General features: G+C 37.1%; 1 protein-coding gene across 1 annotated transcript; it reads left to right on the top strand.

Moving 5' to 3' along the window:
• Nucleotides 1-1,574: 1,574 nt before the first annotated feature.
• rasef2 (RAS and EF-hand domain containing 2) lies at nucleotides 1,575-17,997 on the top strand. Its single transcript, XM_058076067.2, has 17 exons — nucleotides 1,575-1,964; nucleotides 3,832-3,984; nucleotides 6,028-6,118; nucleotides 6,352-6,447; nucleotides 8,362-8,439; nucleotides 8,542-8,657; nucleotides 11,363-11,431; nucleotides 11,506-11,572; nucleotides 11,667-11,740; nucleotides 12,842-13,031; nucleotides 13,110-13,208; nucleotides 13,522-13,663; nucleotides 13,804-13,885; nucleotides 17,015-17,129; nucleotides 17,194-17,307; nucleotides 17,378-17,454; nucleotides 17,533-17,997. The coding sequence occupies exons 1-17, from the start codon at nucleotides 1,681-1,683 to the stop codon at nucleotides 17,636-17,638; spliced, it is 1,953 nt and encodes a 650-aa protein (XP_057932050.2). The 5' UTR covers nucleotides 1,575-1,680; the 3' UTR covers nucleotides 17,639-17,997.
• The last annotated feature ends 217 nt before the right edge of the window (nucleotides 17,998-18,214 follow it).

Here is an 18,214-nt window from a genome sequence, read left to right as displayed (position 1 = left end):
AGTCTGGATATTAATATTTTGTGGCCAAATGTGTCTCTTTTTCATGTTCACAAAGGGAAATAATACATGTTTTATATCCTTCATCTAGTTTGAATGTTGTTTTTTTTTATGAATGGAAACTCCCTGCTTGTTGCTTAAATGGTCTTCAACCCATCAAAGCAATAACTTATATTCTTATATACATAAAGGTCATGTATTTTACTAATTAATTCTCTCAAATCAGTCATCAAATTGGGCACAGGAATTTTTTTAAATTGATACAGAGATGCGAAGAGATTTATGCACAAGATTTTGAGAAGCCTTAGTGTTTTGTTGCAAGGCAGGCATCGAGTATCTGTCTTTGGGGACATGGAGAATGCCTTGTGAGAGACTATATAATCAAGAGGTGCCTCTTGAGATTGTGAAACTAACCAGGTAACTCAGTGGTTTAATATTGTCACCATTGTGGTTTTTCTTGTTTTGTGGCTTCAACGTACATCAGGCGACTCAAATCTCTGTTGTGTAGTAAACAACCACCGGGTGATTTGAATATGTCAAACACAGATAAGCATAGTATTAATTTTGGTACGAATCGCACTGCAAAACTGTCTGTGTGTGGGTCTAATCAATCGCACAGACGATTTCCTGCTTTGACTGTTATTTTCCAGAAAATAAAAAAAGGCAGCTGTGGTGGTGTTAATAGCATCAGAAAGGCCAATTACATAACAAAAATAAATTAAAAAAAGACGTGACAGAGCTAATTTAGTATAAAACATGCTGGTAAAACAAGTTAGAAACGCTCTGTGAAATCTAGTGTGCTCTCTCCAAATGAACCACTATAGTCAGTTCTTTGAAATGTGACATGTATTGTAACTAAAAACAAAGCTCTTTATGTACAATTGTTTTGTAAATTCAGCTGCCTGTGTACAAAAGAAAATGTATTTTTTGTATCATACATCATTTTCTTCTCATTTTTTGTATTGCATATAAAAAGGCACTTTATTTTTTTTCCAAATAAAGCTCAAATACATTTTATGAAACAACTCTTATTTATTAAGCTAATTAACTAATTTGTTTTAGTGTGTAGGCATAAAAACACTTTTGGGGAAATTAAAACATCTTGTTGCACTATAATAAAGAGAGCTACATACACAAATAAAGTAAATATATGTAATAGATTTTATTTTTAGCACACAAAAACTTGAAAAAACTTTATTTTAAGCTGTCCATTTAAGGTCAGAAAATGTTGCTAAAGATTAACATAAGGAATGTGGAATACTAAAGTTAATAGAGTTTGTAGATCTCTTATACTACTTTTTGTACTAATATAAATAAATATATACTTCTAGTGTGATTTTTTTGTATACCAGCAAAAAAAACGGCATTTTGTCATTCTTGAATTATTAAAATGTCAATCAACTTGTAACACGTAGGAAATAAATGGGAAAGCCCCACAAAAACCTGGCTGCGTCACACACACCTTGAAGGTAAAAAGGTAGGAGATGCCCACCCACGCTGATGACGTCACACAAGTTGACAGGTCTGAGCAGGAAGCGGAAGTCCGGCTACTTCGACCAAGCCAAAAACCCTCCCATTGACATCTATTCGGCCAATCAGATGCACCTGTCGTACATTTGAGGATGTGGGGAACAAATGAACTCTTCAGTTGAAGTTTTGAGGATTTAAGTGTGGGGGGGAAAAATGGAGCTATCCAACCTGCAGAGGCTCTTCTCCGCCTGTGATGTGAACCAGTCGGGTAAAATCGAGTTCGAGGACTTCACTGTGGTTTGCCGGGAGCTCAACGTTCCAGAATCCGAGGTCCAAACTCTATTCGGGAAGTTCGAAGCAGACGACGACGGATGCATAGACTACAGCAGGTTCTCGTCCAGGTTCCAGGAGGTTTTTCCGACTTCTTTGAGACCAGGTTCAACCGCAAACCTGGAGTTCGCCGCCAGGTTCGACACTGAAAGTGTTCTGCCTGATAGGTAAGTCCAGCTAGGTGTCCGCCTCTCACCATATGGAGTTAATTGACATAAACATGGGTGTCCAAAGTGGGGCCCGGGGGTCATTTTCGGTCCGTTTTTGATCGGTTTTGCATATTGTAAAAAAATATTAATGAGATGTATTATTACACATAATATGTTTCCTTTTCGGCTGTAATATGTATCTAAGATGTGGATTTTTTTTTTCAGATAGCCCAGCATATATTGACCCCCAACTGATTTGGATTTAGCATATTTAGGGTGGCCGCACTGTGGACGAGTGGTTTGCATGCAGGCCACATAGTCAGGAGTTTCTCCAGGCACTCTGGTTTCCTCCCAGGGTTAGGCCTTAAGTCAGCTGGGATAGGCTCCAGCATAGGGTATATTCACACGACTAAAGTCCTCTGGCCGGAACAAAAATATATAATAAAAAGAAAAGATAACTTTATGGTCACGTTAGTGTGGTCTGGTCAGCTGTGCAGACCAGAGTTGCACCTCTATTGGACAACATGACGTCTTGCAGGTCACATACCCTACTACAATTTGTGTTGCTATAGTGGGTTTTGTACAAGAATAGAAATTGCATAAAGGCAAAAGGTTCCCCGTATTGCTGATGACAGCACCAAATTAAAATGAATAGCGCCCGTTGCTATAAATAGCCAGGTGTGTTTCACAACTGCTGTAAACAATAAATGCGTTTTGACCGAATAAGAGAATTCCTTGAATTTCTGCAGTTTTTGTTGATTTCTTGTCACTATTCCAAAGAACACTTCTTTTGATTTTCACGCTTTGTGAAAATCCTGTTTTTATTTCATTTGATCGTCTTTAATCTTAGATTAATCTTTCAGCTTTATTGTTTAAGGACTCCACTGTATTTATGCATTACTTCTTGATGATTTTGGTCTATTAGTGCGATCTGCGTTCACACTTGCTTACACAGATTAGAGTCTGCTGGTAGGCCGGCTGAGACCTATCTTTCCAGGAGGTATCGGCCCCCATGTTTGGTGACCCCTCACATCCTTCAATTTTTCTGCATGCGGTCCTTCCTGAAAAAAGTTGGGACACACATGCTCTACATGATAAGATAATTGTAACGTCTGACTACTGCCAATTTCCATAAAACATTGTCTGAGTAATTGTTTTACACATTAATTACTTGCACAGTGTGTCATTAAATGATTCACTCAGTGTAGCTTCCTTGTGAAACATTAATTTGTTTATTATACTTAGAATGCTTTAATAATACATTACTTGTATGCTGTCCGTACATTCATTCATTCATTTTCTACTGCTTATCCTCACGAGGGTCATGAGAGTGCTGGAGCCTATCCCAGCTTTCTTCGGGCGAGAGGCGGGGTTCACCCTGGACTGGTCGCCAGCCAATCACAGGGCACATATAGACAAACAACCATTCACACTCACATTCATACCTATGGACAATTTGGAGTCACCAATTAACCTAGCATGTTTTTGGAATGTGGTACCCGGAGAAAACCATGCATGGACTGGGAGAACATGCAAACTCCACACAGAGATGGACGAGGGTGGAGTTGAACTCCAGTTTCCTAGATGTGAGGCCTGTGTGCTAACCACTCGACCGACGTGCAGCCCTCTGTCCACGACACCTTTCCCACTCTGGAAAAATAATACCATTTCACGGTACCCAGATCGGCGTTGATTGGAGATGATAAATACATGAAGAGGTTGTCTATAGCCGCAGCTTTTAATGCCAGTGTGTTTTGTTTTTATTATAAAATTATTCACCCAGCGAATATAAGAATGTATTAATTTGGGCATTTTAGGGTATGGAGCCTGGTTAAATAGCAAAATCTGGTTAATAATGTTTATGTAATGTATTCTCCTCCTACAGTCTAACAAAGCAACTGGCTGATCTTTACCAGACCATTCAGGCCAGTGTAAACACTTCCGTGCTGCAGCAGTATGAGCAAGTCGTCTGCTCCCTGGTCAGCCAAAGCCTGGACAACCGACTGGAATGTGAACAGCTGGGGTCCAGTTTGAGGCGGTAAGAAGAATCCAACACATCTTCATGTATTCTTTTAAATCAGTGGTTCCAAAACTTTTCAGCCGTGTACCCCCTACTCCTACACACTTAATCTTTTTAATTTAATTTCATTTAATTTCATTTAATTTCATTTCATTTAAACTACTGAACTGAATTTTACAAAAAGTAATTGTGGTTCAAAAATGTGTATTTCATAAGGTTTTACATGAGCGATAATAAATAGATACTATAAGTATTAATGTTTTTCTATAAATAATCGCTACCGATAAAGTCCGATAATTATCGGCCGAATGTCAAAATAAAAATATGATATCGTAGACATCAGATTTTTTCCCGGATAATGAAAACCGATATTTTAAAAATGCAGTATACAGGTGATGGACATTTTAATGTTGACTTGAATGACACCAGTTTTATTCACATATACAAGGCCACTTGCTTTGTGCTTTCTATGGACTCTCATGTCCCGGTATTGAAAATTGAGAGTTGGACAATATTGGCATATTGTTACTGGGTCATGCCATGCTACTGTATACTATATATAACTGATCAGTCCTCTGTCAGATGACTTGAGCATTGCACCATTTGTAAACATTATAATGGCTTTTATTATGAGCAGCCAACATCCTGGTTAATATGTATTTCAGGCCTTCTGCCGGCATGTTTGTCAGCAGCTTTAAATTGAAGTCTGCTGAAGTATGAATGTTTTTAACCAATGTTTGTACAAACCTATCGAACATTTACTGTTAACCATTTACTTGCCTGAGTATGCAGTACATTCAAAATAGGTGGAAAGGCACTTCACTCAATACGTTTCACTCCATTACAGTGCAATGTGATTCATTCCAATTACGATGCAATACAATTCACTGTTTTAAAAAAAATGAAATAATTGTACAAGTAATAAGAACATATAAATACACTGTAAATACATAAAGAATGTATGTGCATTTAAAAAAAATCATGGATCTACTGGATGCACAGTACAAGTAGTAGCTTATTTGTGTGTATATACTGTATCTACTGTATATATACATATACGTATGTGTGTATGTACATTTTACTATACAAAATACTACGATAAGTATAATCATAATAATATAATATATATTATAATATGTATAATAATAATATATAAATTAAAAAACTTCATAATACTATGAAGAAGGGGGTGAATGTTCTTTTAGAGTTGGTACATCATGGAAAAAGTCAGTTTTTTTAAATACATACAACATGTTCAAGTAGTAGCTTATTTGTGTGTATCTACTGTGTATATACACATACATATGTGTGTATGTAGATATGTATGTATATGTTATGTATATATATATATATATGTGTGTGTGTGTGTATATATGTGTATGTATATATATATATATATATATATATGTGTGTGTGTGTGTGTGTATGATTTGAATCAATAATATTTTTTCCACATATGGAATGCCTTTGTTCCATACAAATAAACATACGCAGGCAACATTTTCTTGGTTTGATGACATCACAAAGCCACCAAGGTCATGTTTTTGTCATGGCTTTTCCCTAATTAGATTACTTACATAATGTTCTATATTAAGAACACTGTGAGAAACACTGTATACGCTGCCAGTGGTTTGAGGAAAGAAATAAGTGAGGTTTCTTGTATTTCCTGATGTGCAGGTTGAACAATAAAGCTCATTAGCGCACAAATGTCACAAATGAAAGTTGGAAAAAAAGCTGCTTGAGATTTGTGAAAGGCACTGTAGCTTAAAATGTTCAGCCCAATCCCAGAACAAGAACTTTTAGACCCTCTTCATTGTCAAAGCTGTTTTGCCTCAGTGATTTGGAGGTACGAGGCGTGGCAATGGTGACATTCCTCGCTCAAGGAAGTAGGAAGACTTAAAAAGTGTTGCTCTGCCAGTTTTTTTTAATATCTTCAAAACATTGTCTGTTTTCACCACCACAGACCTCCTCGACAGTCAGCCGTTCACTCTTTATCATTTCAGCCTCCTCCACTTTACCTCCATTGCTGAGTTTTTTGTGTGTGTGTGTGTGTGGAAACAGTGCCGAGGAGATGAACAGCACCCGGCTGTCGGAAATGGAGGACGACATACAGCAGCAGCTTGCAGGCGCAGAGGAAAAAGTGAGGACTCAGGTGAGTTTAACAATAATTACACGCCACACCAAGTCCAGTGTGTACTCCGCCTCTCGCTCATAGATAGCTGGGATGGGCTCCAGCATACCCGCATGGACGGATGGATGCATACCTCAGCATTTATTGATTCTTCTTGTGTGAAGCCTGTTCCTCCCTCAAGTTGTTGCTGTGAGTTCTTGTGATGCCGGATGAAAGATTCACATTCACTGACCGCTTCGGTTTGGTGTCGATAGGAGCGCAAGAAAATGGACGAAGTTTTGTGGACCATGCAGAGGAAACATGAGAACCAGATTGCAGACCTGCAAGACACGGTGGACCGACTTTTAAAGGTATGAGCCCCACTTCCCCCTCAGGTAACTTAAATACAAGGAATGAGCAAGAATGAATGCAAGGCATTGAACATTTATTCTTGTTAAGATGCACACAAAATCCCCCTGCAATTGTGTCTTCTGCAAGCGGTGACTATGTGTGCCAATAATTGAATCCTCGGGTCCCCGTAGAGGAAAATAATATACATAGTATATGTCATAATAAACATTTTAAAAAGATACTTTATCATTGGTTGTATGTATTTTTGTATTTACTATACAAAATACTATGATAATTATTTATGATAATAATATATATATTATATATATATTTAGTATACAGAATACTATGATAATTATTTATGATAATAATAATAATAATAATAAATGTATATATTATTCATTCATTTTCTACCGCTTTTTCTTCACAAGGGTTGCAGGGGGTGCTGGAGCCTATCCCAGCTGTCTTTGTGCGGGAGGCGGGGTACACCGTGGACTGGTGGCCAGCCAATCACAGGGCACATATAGACAAACAACCATTCACACTCACATTCATACCTATGGACAATTTGGAGTCGCCAATTAACCTAGCATGTTTTTGGAATGTGGGAGGAAACCGGAGTACCCGGAGAAAACCCACGCATGCATGGGGAGAACATGCAAACTCCACACAGAGATGGCCGAGGGTGGAATTGAACCCTGGTCTCCTAGCTGTAAGGTCTGCGCGCTAACCACTCGACCCCCTTAGAGAAAAATAATATTTTTTTTTCATCGTAATAAACATGTTGTTAAAATTGGTTGTATGTATTTTCGTATTTACTATACTAAATACTATGATAATAATTTATGGTAATAATAATATATAATATTGTATTAATAATAATATAATATAATAATATTATATATATTATTAATATATATTGTAATACATATAATATTATATGATGATGAAAAACTTCATAATACTATGAAGAAGGCGGTGAATGTTCTTTTAGAGTTGGTACATCATGGAAAAAGTCATGTCAGATAATAGACACTTCATACTCGACAAACGGGATAAAAACTAGCAAACTGTTCTCAGTGCTGTGCTAGCTTTTTTTATGAATGGTGCATTCAGGTGCATCACATGACTCCTCTGGCACAAGTTGCTGATACATTCATGGACACTCACAGCAAACGCACCCTGACATGTACATGCAGCCCAAATGACGTGATATTTATTAGATACTGCTTTATCACGATTGTTAAAATTCCCTTTTCAATTTGGTATGAAATGAATATGGAGCATTTAAAGCATAGCATTGAATTCAATCAAAGGGAACGACGCCAGATTGGAAGAAAAGATATGTTAGATGATTTCTTATCTATCAGTGCTCATGTCAAACGTTATCGTAATGTCACCATGCAAAATACACATTGACCTGGAATTACAGTTTGGCAACCAATGCTTTAAACTCTTGAGTTTTGTTTTGAATGGAATCTCAATTAGCGAAGTTGTTTCTCTTTTCCGCTCGCAGGTCACGTGCATGGACTGCAGAGCTGAGCTGCACAAACCAGTTTTTTGTGTAATAGCTAATTAACATTAAGAGTCTTTACAAGATCCATTGTTTGCTTTAACTGAAAATGATAATCATGACAACTGCCTGAAATTTTTGAGAGAAACAAGGATGTTTGTTTCATTTATAGTAAAATGAAACAGTTAAAATGTCTGCACATACATATACCAGGATGGAAAGATGGATGCTGGTGATGGATTCTACAGATGGTTAGTTTGGATAGATAGTTAACTTGTTAGGTAGATGAGGAAATTTGTATTGAAAAGAGTATATATACGTATATATATTTTCAATGTCACAACATATGCCCACATGTATGAGAACAAAAAATAAGGCTAGTGTTTGTGTTAGGGTATTTGTAATTAAATGTCTCCCGTAGAGCCAAGAGGACTCTCACTATGCTCATTCCAAGAGGGAGGAGCTCAAAGTGAACCAACAAATAGATGACCTTACACAGGTACTGTTGATTCAGTGGGAGGAAGTATCTCCTTAGACGAAGTCAACACAGCCGCTACTTACTACTTATTTCATTTTTATGTCCCCAAACATGTTGCCTCAGGAGAACAAAGTGCTGCATTCGTCTTTGTTGGAGGCGCAGACCAACATCGCCGTCCTCCAGTCAGAGCTGGACAAGCTGAAGAACAAGTACGTCGACGAACAGGCTCAGCATGAAAGGTGAGAGGCGATATCCCAGCTTTGGGAGGGCTAAAACTTCATTTGTGTCATTTTGTTTGTCTTGACAATTGTTATTTTATTTTACTTTAAGTTTATATAATTTGGAGTACATTTCACACTAACAGTTTCACAATCAGCATTTCTGAAAAGGAGTATGGAGAAACAGAGCAGATTTAATCTTACCCCTTGTCTGTATCAGTGATTACATTGGTACCTCAGTTTTTGTACGCCCAGGTTTTTATGGGATTGAATGTCAGTTTTTATATGTCCAAGCAAACTAATAATTAATTTCATTTATTAAACAGCCGTACTTAACTAGTTCTGTTCTGTTCAAACTTGCCTATTCCCTTTAACAGCTTCACATGGTCCCCCCTCTCCCGATTTATTGTATGCTCTTATTTATTGTTTGTTGTCTTTTATCTTGTATTTTATACTGGTGTTTTTATCTCCTGTACAGCGACCTTGGATGTCCTGAAAGGCGCTTTTGAATAAAATGTATTATTATTATTATTAGTTCAATCAAAGACAACTTTTAAAAGACAACACTTCCAGTACCTGATCAGATCTTTCAAGCACACAGAATGTTGTGATGTATGTCGGCAAAACCACGGAATCTACCTAGATTAGACTCCCGTCTTTCATTAGAAAATACAAGTTTTGTTTTTTTTACCTCTTTCTGTTCTTTAGTAAACGGCAATGGAACATGAGTACGTTTCAGGAAGATATCTGTTCCCGACTAAAAAGGGAGAAAACCAGAAAAGATAAATTTCAAGCACAACTTTCACTTTTGACACAAAATATTGTTTTTGTGACAGCTCAAATATCTAAACTATACCACAACATCAAAATGACAATTTATGTACAAAGATAACACCATGAACTATTTACAACTTTCACATTTGAACCCAACTATTTGTGTGCTTGTGTGTGTGTCACCATGCGTTAGAATTTCCCTACAATGCCCAACATTTTGCACGCTACATTCCTTCACACGCTTATCACTTCCTCCTTCCCGTTATATCCGTGTTTCTTCCGTCCATGTGATTTCTGCAGAGCTCAAATACATTTCTGCCACTTAGTGACTGTAAATTGCATTAGTTGGGAGCTGTCATCACCTTTTTATGCCCCAGAAATGTAAAAGACGTATAAATATGTTGTTGGGATCAGGCATTAGGGTTTATAAAAACATTTTTGGTATTGAATGAGTTAAAGCAATGGCTGTGTGGTGGTAGAGTGGTTAGTACGCAGGCCACACAGCTAGGAGACCCAAGTTCAATTCCATCTTTGTGAGGAGTTTGCATGTTCTCCCCGAGCATGTGTGGGTTTTCTCCGGGTACTCCGGTTTCCTCCCACATTCCAAAAACATGCTAGGTTAATTGGCGACTCCAAATTGTCCATAGGTATGAATGTGAGTGTGAATGGTTGTTTGTCTATATCTGCCCTGTGATTGGCTGGCGACCAGTCCAGGGTGTACCCCGCCTCTCGCCCGAAGAGAGCTGGGATAGGCTCCAGCACCCCTTGTGACCCTCTTCAGGATAAGCGGTAGAAAATGAATAAGTTAAAGCAAGAATTGTATTACTATTATTGGTACCTGATTCGGTTAAAAAACTGGTTTGCAGCAAGTTCACATTCTCCAGGACAAAAAAGAAAAATTCAATCATAGCAAAAGATATAAACATGACAATGGAATAAAACAAAATCTTGTCTGTTTCCCACGTCGCATTCCATGGAATCAGGTGCCCAAACAAGAATCCCATATATTCGCGACTCACGTTATTATTCCACTGTGTGAGTCCAACTGTGTTCATAACGTGTCTTTATTACAAAACCTGCCTGTTGGCATGCTCTCAAATGGAAGTCATTTTCTCAAAGCTCCATTGCCCATCTATGATGTCTTCACCAGTTGACTCTGTAGTTCTTTGCTAACTAACACAGTTACACCACAGGTGTGTGTTTTTCTTCTTGAGCTTTGCTGCAAAATAACCCACCATGGGGCTAAAGAAAGTTGAAAGTGCCAGTTTCATTTCTCATTTGTATGCATTTCACTTTGTATATCCTGTGGGGAAAATGTATTAAGGTTTTTCTACAATTTGGTTTTTGGGCAGACCCTTTGGAACAGATTAATCACCAAAACCAAGGTACCGCTGTAGTAATAATTTGTTCACTTTCTGTGTTCAATATATATATGATTAAAAGCGATTACAGTCATATAAACAGTGCATACATAAATAAATGAGTCTACAGAAATTAGCTTGGGGATGAGTACATAGTACATAGTACATTAGATCAAATTAAAGATTAAAAATTACTGTAAGTACATGAGTAACTTAGACATAAGTATTGTATAATGAATATATTGTCATAAACTTGTTTAATATGTAATAAATGGTAGTTAATGCCTTATTTAGTCATATGTTTCAGCATAATGAAATCAGACATTTTATACCTTTTTAAAAAATGACCGCACATAGAGTACGTCTTGTGTTAACGGATTAAGTTTGTTTTTAATTAGTACATGGGCGCACACTCGTACCCGCAAGAAACTATAAACCGAGGACCATCTGTAGTGTCATTGTTGAAATGTTTGCTTCATATTGGCTGTGTGCAACTAGTTCACTTTTTCCATATCTTATTAACCTCATTTTGAATCATTTTTTTTAATTTTGTATAATTGTGACATTAAGGAAACTGGTCTGTCTTGATAGGGAAACAAATGAGTTAAAGAAGATGGTGATAGAGTACCAGTCGTACGCCAGTCACATTCAGATTCTACAGTAAGTAAAAAAAAAAAACCTTATGGACTTGTTATAAAGGCCTATAAAAAGTCAAAACAACCATTCTCTCGCAGGGACATAAACCAGCAGCTGTACGACAGCAACGACGGGCTGCGCTCCACCTTGACGGAGAAAGAACAGGTACTGTATGTTTCACGCTTGGTGCTGTAATTACTCCTAAGGACAAACAAGCATGACGAGAAAACTTTTCAAAGCGTCACCATTTCCTTTCCAGAGCCTCTCGCCTAAAAATGAAAACCCTGCTCAGAGGAGGGAACTAATCAGGCAGAGCACCCTAAAACATGACGGGTAAGATCTTGTTGAATGAAGTTGGGCTGGAAAATATACAAGGAAGTGGCGAAAGATTTTTTTTTTACACTGCATATATTTTCAAACACTTAACAGTGACAAATAAAATCATATTTTCATACATTTAACAGGCTCAAACCACAAAAAGTGCTTTTTCATCAACTAAAAGTGCACTCAAAATGTATCTACATGAACAATTGAAGTGCTGTAATTTCCTGTGTTTAAGCCAAACCCACAAATTTGGAGTGGAAAAACTGATTTGTGAGAAAACTCTAAACAAACTTGCCAAATTTCTCCACTGAAAGACGAATAAAGGTATATCTAATCTAGTCTAATCAACCCACTGGAAATCGCAGATGGTCATTATCAATATAACAGTCTGGCTCATGGTGACATCTTAGATAAAAGGCTAAAATCATCACACAGCAACCTGACACTCAAAAGGTACAACTAAATATACACAAGTACCAATATGAGTTTAAAATTAAAAACTATTTTAACTTGTACATTTGTACAGTCTGGCTCATGGGGACATCTCAGATAAAAGGCTAAAATCATCACACAGCAACCTGACACTCAAAAGGTACAACTAAATATACACAAGTACCAATATGAGTTTAAAATTAAAAACTATTTTAACTTGTACATTTGTACAGTCTGACTCATGGTGACATCTTAGATAAAAGGCTAAAATCCTCACACAGCAACCTGACACTCAAAAGGTACAGCTAAATATACACAAGTACCAATATGAGTTTAAAATTCAAAACTTATTTTAACTTGTACATTTGTATATTTTTCATGTGTACGTTTTGAGTGTTAAGTTACTGTGTGTTGAATTTAGCGATCTTTGTAAGATGACGTCGCGAGTCAGACTGTTATACTGTATTGAGTAATGACCTGCAATTTTTGATGGGTTTTATTATTGTCTCGTATTGTTTCGTTACTGACTCGCAAGTGACACAGTATCATATTAGTAATAATTTGTCGTAGTAGCTCTGAGAAGATTGGAACAAAGTCATATTTTAGCCGTGCCGCTGTATAAGTACCGCTGGGTTCAAAGTTGAAGGAAATCATGATATATGAATATATGTGTTGCAGGTCCAATGTAGATTCCAGGCATTCCGTCCTGTCCAACGTGTCCATGTGGGCTGACAAATACCTGGACAGTGGCGTCTCTCTACACACGGACACCACCGAGAGCTCGGCCAGCGACTTTGGCACCGACGATGGCCGAGCCTCCTCGGAGACCGTACACTACAGTTGCTCCTGCGTCCATTCCGATAGCGAGGTCTGTGGAGTTCAGGACATTTCCATTCTGGAGTACTTTTTATGTTAAATTTCCTTTTTTTTTCCTCGTCCGCGATAGTTGTTGGATGCCAGGTCGGAAGCGGCGCTGTCAGTGGCGCCGAGCGGAGGAAGTTCTATTGCATCATCACGGAAACACTTACCTGCTTTTCCGATAGAGGTAGGCGCATATTGAAGTGATGTACACCTGCACCATCTAATGCAGTACAATATAATAAAAGATAATAATGCACATGTAAACACAAAGTACTGTTTCTAGTATTTAGCTGGTGCCCAAAATATTACACAATATGTCATGCAAACTATAAGCACAATAATAAACACATTGTTGAATTATTACCTTAGCACTGAGCATTATTGTCTTTGTATAAGAGATAATATTAATTCATTTATCTGTACTGTATAGACAAATTTAGTATGGACCTTGCTTATTATAGTTATGGTTATTCCATTTTTTATGTTGTCCCCTAAAGCTTCCTGAAGAGTTGTCTGACGTGGACAACACGGTGCCGATGTACTGCCTGGTATTAGCAGGAGACGCAGGAGCAGGAAAGTCCAGCTTCTTGCTGCGACTGACGCTCAACCAGTTCAAAACCGACATGCAGAGCACACTGGGTGAGCGTCACTATGGGTAGCGACAGAAACTACACGTTTTAGTTAAGCATGGATACTTCTGGCCGTTTAAAGAACACGCCAATACAGCATCATGGAATCATGTCATTGAAACTCATGTTCAGTATGTGTTGTTTTGTCAGGGGTTGACTTCCAGATCAAGAAGATGCTTGTGGATGGTGAGAAGACCAACCTGCAGATATGGGACACGGCTGGACAGGAGAGGTAAGCATTAATTCATTGACATTTTTCTCGGAAAGCCGTTGTAACATTATGTTGCAAAAAATATTGCAATATTGAATGAAGCCACATTATCTTGTGGGGGGAAAAAAGTTTTGTAAAAAATGTTTTTTGCAGAATGAAATGTGATTTTTATAGAGAATGTTAAAATAGTATAGAGGTAAGGTTACATTATTTTGTGGGGAAAATGTTTTATAATAGTGAAAAAAATTACACTTTTTAGATAAAACAAAATCTAAATTACAAAAATAAGAATATTTTTTTTAGCTGAAAAAGTCAAAATATTGAAAAATTAAGGATGCATGGTTTTGGTGAAAAAGTCATGATAGTAAGTAGCAATAGTAACAGTAATGGTTTTGTGATTTTTTTTTTCATTATGATTTAAAAAAAAAAAAAGTCCAAATATAAAAGGACACTGTCTTTCGTGACAAAGGCCGTACTATTTGGAAAATGAATTACAAGAAAAAAAAATGTTTGAGAAAATATTATGGGTTATTTTTCTGGAAAAAAGTCAGAATATTTTGATAGTAACATGATAACATTTCATGAAAAAGTCTTAATATAGCAATAAAAACAATAAAGTTTTGTGTTACAGAAATAATAGTTTCTGGAGAAAAACATATGGACACATTTTTATTTAATATTTGGAAGACAGAGTCTGTAAACTACCAGGATTATATATATATATATATGTATATATATATATATATATGTGTGTGTGTGTGTGTATATATATGTGTGTATAGATATATGTATGTGTGTATGTGTATATATATGTATATATATATGTGTGTGTATATATGTATGTATATATATATGTATATATATGTGTGTGTGTATATATATATATATATACAGTGAAGAAAATAAGTATTTGAACACCCTGCTATTTTGCTATTTCTCCCACTTAGAAATCATGGAGGGGTCTGAAATTTTCATCGTAGGTGCATGTCCACTGTGAGAGAGATAAACTAAAAAGAAAAATCCAGAAATCACAATGCATGATTTTTTAACAATTTATTTGTGTGATACAGCTGCAAATAAGTATTTGAACACCTGAGAAAATGAATGTTAATATTTGGTACAGTAGCCTTTGTTTGCTATTACAGAGGTCAAACGTTTCCTGTAGTTTTTCACCAGGTTTGCACACACTGCAGGAGGGATCTTGGCCCACTCCTCCACACAGATCTTCTCTAGATCAGTCAGGTTTCTGGGCTGTCGCTGAGAAACACGGAGTTTGAGCTCCCTCCAAAGATTTTCGATTGGGTTCAGGTCTGGAGACTGGCTGGGCCATGCTAGAACCTTGATATGCTTCTTACGGAGCCACTCCTTGGTTTTCCTGGCTGTGTGCTTCGGGTCGTTGTCGTGTTGGAAGACCCAGCCACGACCCATCTTCAATGCTCTGACAGAGGGAAGGAGGTTGTTCCCCAAAATCTCACAATACACGGCCCCAGTCATCCTCTCTTTAATGCAGTGCACTCGTCCTGTCCCATGTGCAGAAAAACACCCCCAAAGCATGATGCTACCACCCCCATGCTTCACAGTAGGGATGGTGTTCTTCGGATTGTACTCTTCATTCTTCTTCCTCCAAACACGCTTATTGGAATTATGACCAAAAAGTTCTATTTTGGTCTCATCTGACCATAAAACTTTCTCCCATGACTCCTCTGTATCATCCAAATGGTCATATGCAAACAAAGACGGGCCTTGACATGTGCTGGTTTAAGCAGGGGAACCTTTCGTGCCATGCATGATTTCACATCATGACGTCTTAGTGTATTACCTACAGTAACCTTGGAAACGGTGGTCCCAGCTCTTTTCAGGTCATTGACCAAGTCCTGTCGTGTAGTTCTGGGCTGATTCCTCACCTTTCTTAGAATCATTGAGACCCCACGAGGTGATATCTTGCATGGGGCTCCACTCCGATTGAGATTGACCGTCATGTTTAGCTTCTTCCATTTTCTAATGATAGCTCCAACAGTGGACCTTTTTTCACCAAGCTGCTTGGTAATTGCTCCGTAGCCCTTTCCAGCCTTGTGGAGGTGTACAATTTTGTCTCTGGTGTCTTTGGACAGCTCTTTGGTCTTCGCCATGTTACAAGTTAAAGTCTTACTGATTGTATGGGGTGGACAGGTGTCTTTATGCAGCTAACGACCTCAAACAGGTGCATCTGATTCAGGATGATACATGGAGTGCAGGTGGACTTCTAATGGGCAGACTAACAGGTCTTTCAGGGTCAGAATTCTAGATGATACACAGGTGTTCAAATACTTATTTGCAGCTGTATCACACAAATAAATTGTTAAAAAATCATGCATTGTGATTTCTGGATTTTTCTTTTTAGTTTATCTCTCTCACAGTGGACATGCACCTACGATGAAAATTTCAGACCCCTCCATGATTTCTAAGTGGGAGAAATAGCAAAATAGCAGGGTGTTCAAATACTTATTTTCTTCACTGTATATATGTGTGTATATATGTGTGTATATATATATATATGTGTGTGTGTATATATATATGTGTGTATATATATATATATGTGTGTGTGTATATATATATGTGTGTATATATATATATATATGTGTGTGTGTGTGTATATATGTGTGTATATATATATATATATGTGTGTGTGTATATATATATGTGTGTATATATATATATATATGTGTGTGTGTGTATATATATGTATGTATATATATATATGTGTATATATATGTGTATATATATATGTATATATATGTGTATATACATATATATATGTATATGTTTTTATATGTAAAAAGTCTGAATATTAGCATATTAAAAAGTTGGGTTACTGGTATGAGGATAGATGAGAACATAATAATAAAACACTAATAAGTTGTTTTTAGGAAAACATTCATAAATACATTTAAAAATCATGATAAAAATAAATAAAATCTAGAATATATTCATTATTTTTAATGTTTCACAGTTGTATTTTGTGAGAATAAAGTAATTTTAGGTGTTTAACAAGTGAATGTCAACCTTCCAACCTTTAGCAGTGTGGCCTTAATAATTGTTGGTGTGAACAAAATGAGAATGTTTATAACCAGCTAGCCTTCTAAGCGTATAAGGTGTACTACCTCCATGCAGGTTTCGGAGTATTGCCACGTCATACTTCCGTAAAGCTCACGGCGTTCTGCTGTTATATGACGTAACCTCAGAGAGCAGCTTCCTGAACATCAGAAGCTGGCTGGATCAGATCCAGGTAAAGTCCTAACCAATTAAGGACCAATTGTCATGTGTAATTAACGCGATGCGTGCTGTTCCAGGATCACACTGGGGAGAAAGTCCCTGTTTGCATCATCGGAAACAAGGTAGACCTGAGAGAGCAAGTGCCACAGAAACGCTGTGTCAGCACCTCACATGGCGAGAAGTTGGCCGCGGTGTGTATAACACATACACGCGTCTTATATGTACATGTTGGTGCTCACACGTTCACGCTTCTCTTTGCAGGCATACGGCGCCTTGTTCTGTGAAACCAGCGCCAAAGATGGCACCAACGTGGTGGAGGCGGTGCTCCATCTAGCGAGGTCAGAGGGCGCCTCGTGTGCATTGTCATGTCGTGTTTGTTACTCGAAGTTGACTTTCTTTGTTTGGTTCGGTTGCAGGGAAGTGAAGAAGAATGTGAAAACGGTTCATCATCAGCCTCCCTCTCAGGTCAAACTGGTTACAGAAAATGCAAAAAAAAGTTTGGACAGATGCTGCCACCTCTAGAACGACATTTTTAAACTCTGAACTTCCTCAAACACTCCGATCAGCATGAAGGATTTTATTACTGGGAAATGCTGGATATTTATTTCTTTGTAAATATACTTTTCTGTAAAGATTCCAAATCGTGTCTAATAGTTTACAGACCCAATATGGGACATCCATTGTATTAGTACTTTTTAGTATCATAAAAGCAGCATATGTGATTTTTTTTTTTTTCTTAAGTACAAGAGAATGAATATTTTTTAAAGCTATCTTATGACTCCTCAGTACACATTCTCTTGTTCAGCACTTTTTTTTTTTTTAGTAACACACATTTTTTAATAAAACTACAAAAAACAAAACGCATTTTGCGGATTTATGATTGTTATAAATTATATTGTGAGAAAATTGTTCATCATGAGAACCTAATTTTTTTTTTTTTTTACAAAAACAAAAATTAGATATGAGAAAATCACATGCTATGTGAATAAAGTATTTTTATAGAAAATGTTATCGTTGTGAGAAATAAGTGTAAAATAAGATTATAGGAGTTACTAGTTTTGTTTTTTTATTTTTAGTTTGAGATTTTATTATTACCAC

This window comes from Doryrhamphus excisus, linkage group LG1, assembly GCF_037039965.1.
Source record: "Doryrhamphus excisus strain RoL-2023G ecotype Guam linkage group LG1, RoL_Dexc_Guam_v1.1, whole genome shotgun sequence".
Lineage (NCBI taxonomy): Eukaryota > Metazoa > Chordata > Actinopteri > Syngnathiformes > Syngnathidae > Doryrhamphus > Doryrhamphus excisus.
The sequence above is the reverse complement of the archived record's forward strand: the minus strand, read 5'-3'. Positions and strand labels throughout refer to the sequence as shown.

Excerpts from the sequence above, each read along its gene's own strand:
- rasef2 (XM_058076067.2), top strand. The coding sequence starts at position 1,681 with ATGGAGCTATCCAACCTGCAGAGGCTCTTCTCCGCCTGTGATGTGAAC. Across the intron at positions 8,658-11,362 it reads GAACAGGCTCAGCATGAAAG|GGAAACAAATGAGTTAAAGA; the intron begins GTGAGAGGCGAT and ends CTGTCTTGATAG. Across the intron at positions 17,308-17,377 it reads ATGGCGAGAAGTTGGCCGCG|GCATACGGCGCCTTGTTCTG; the intron begins GTGTGTATAACA and ends TTCTCTTTGCAG.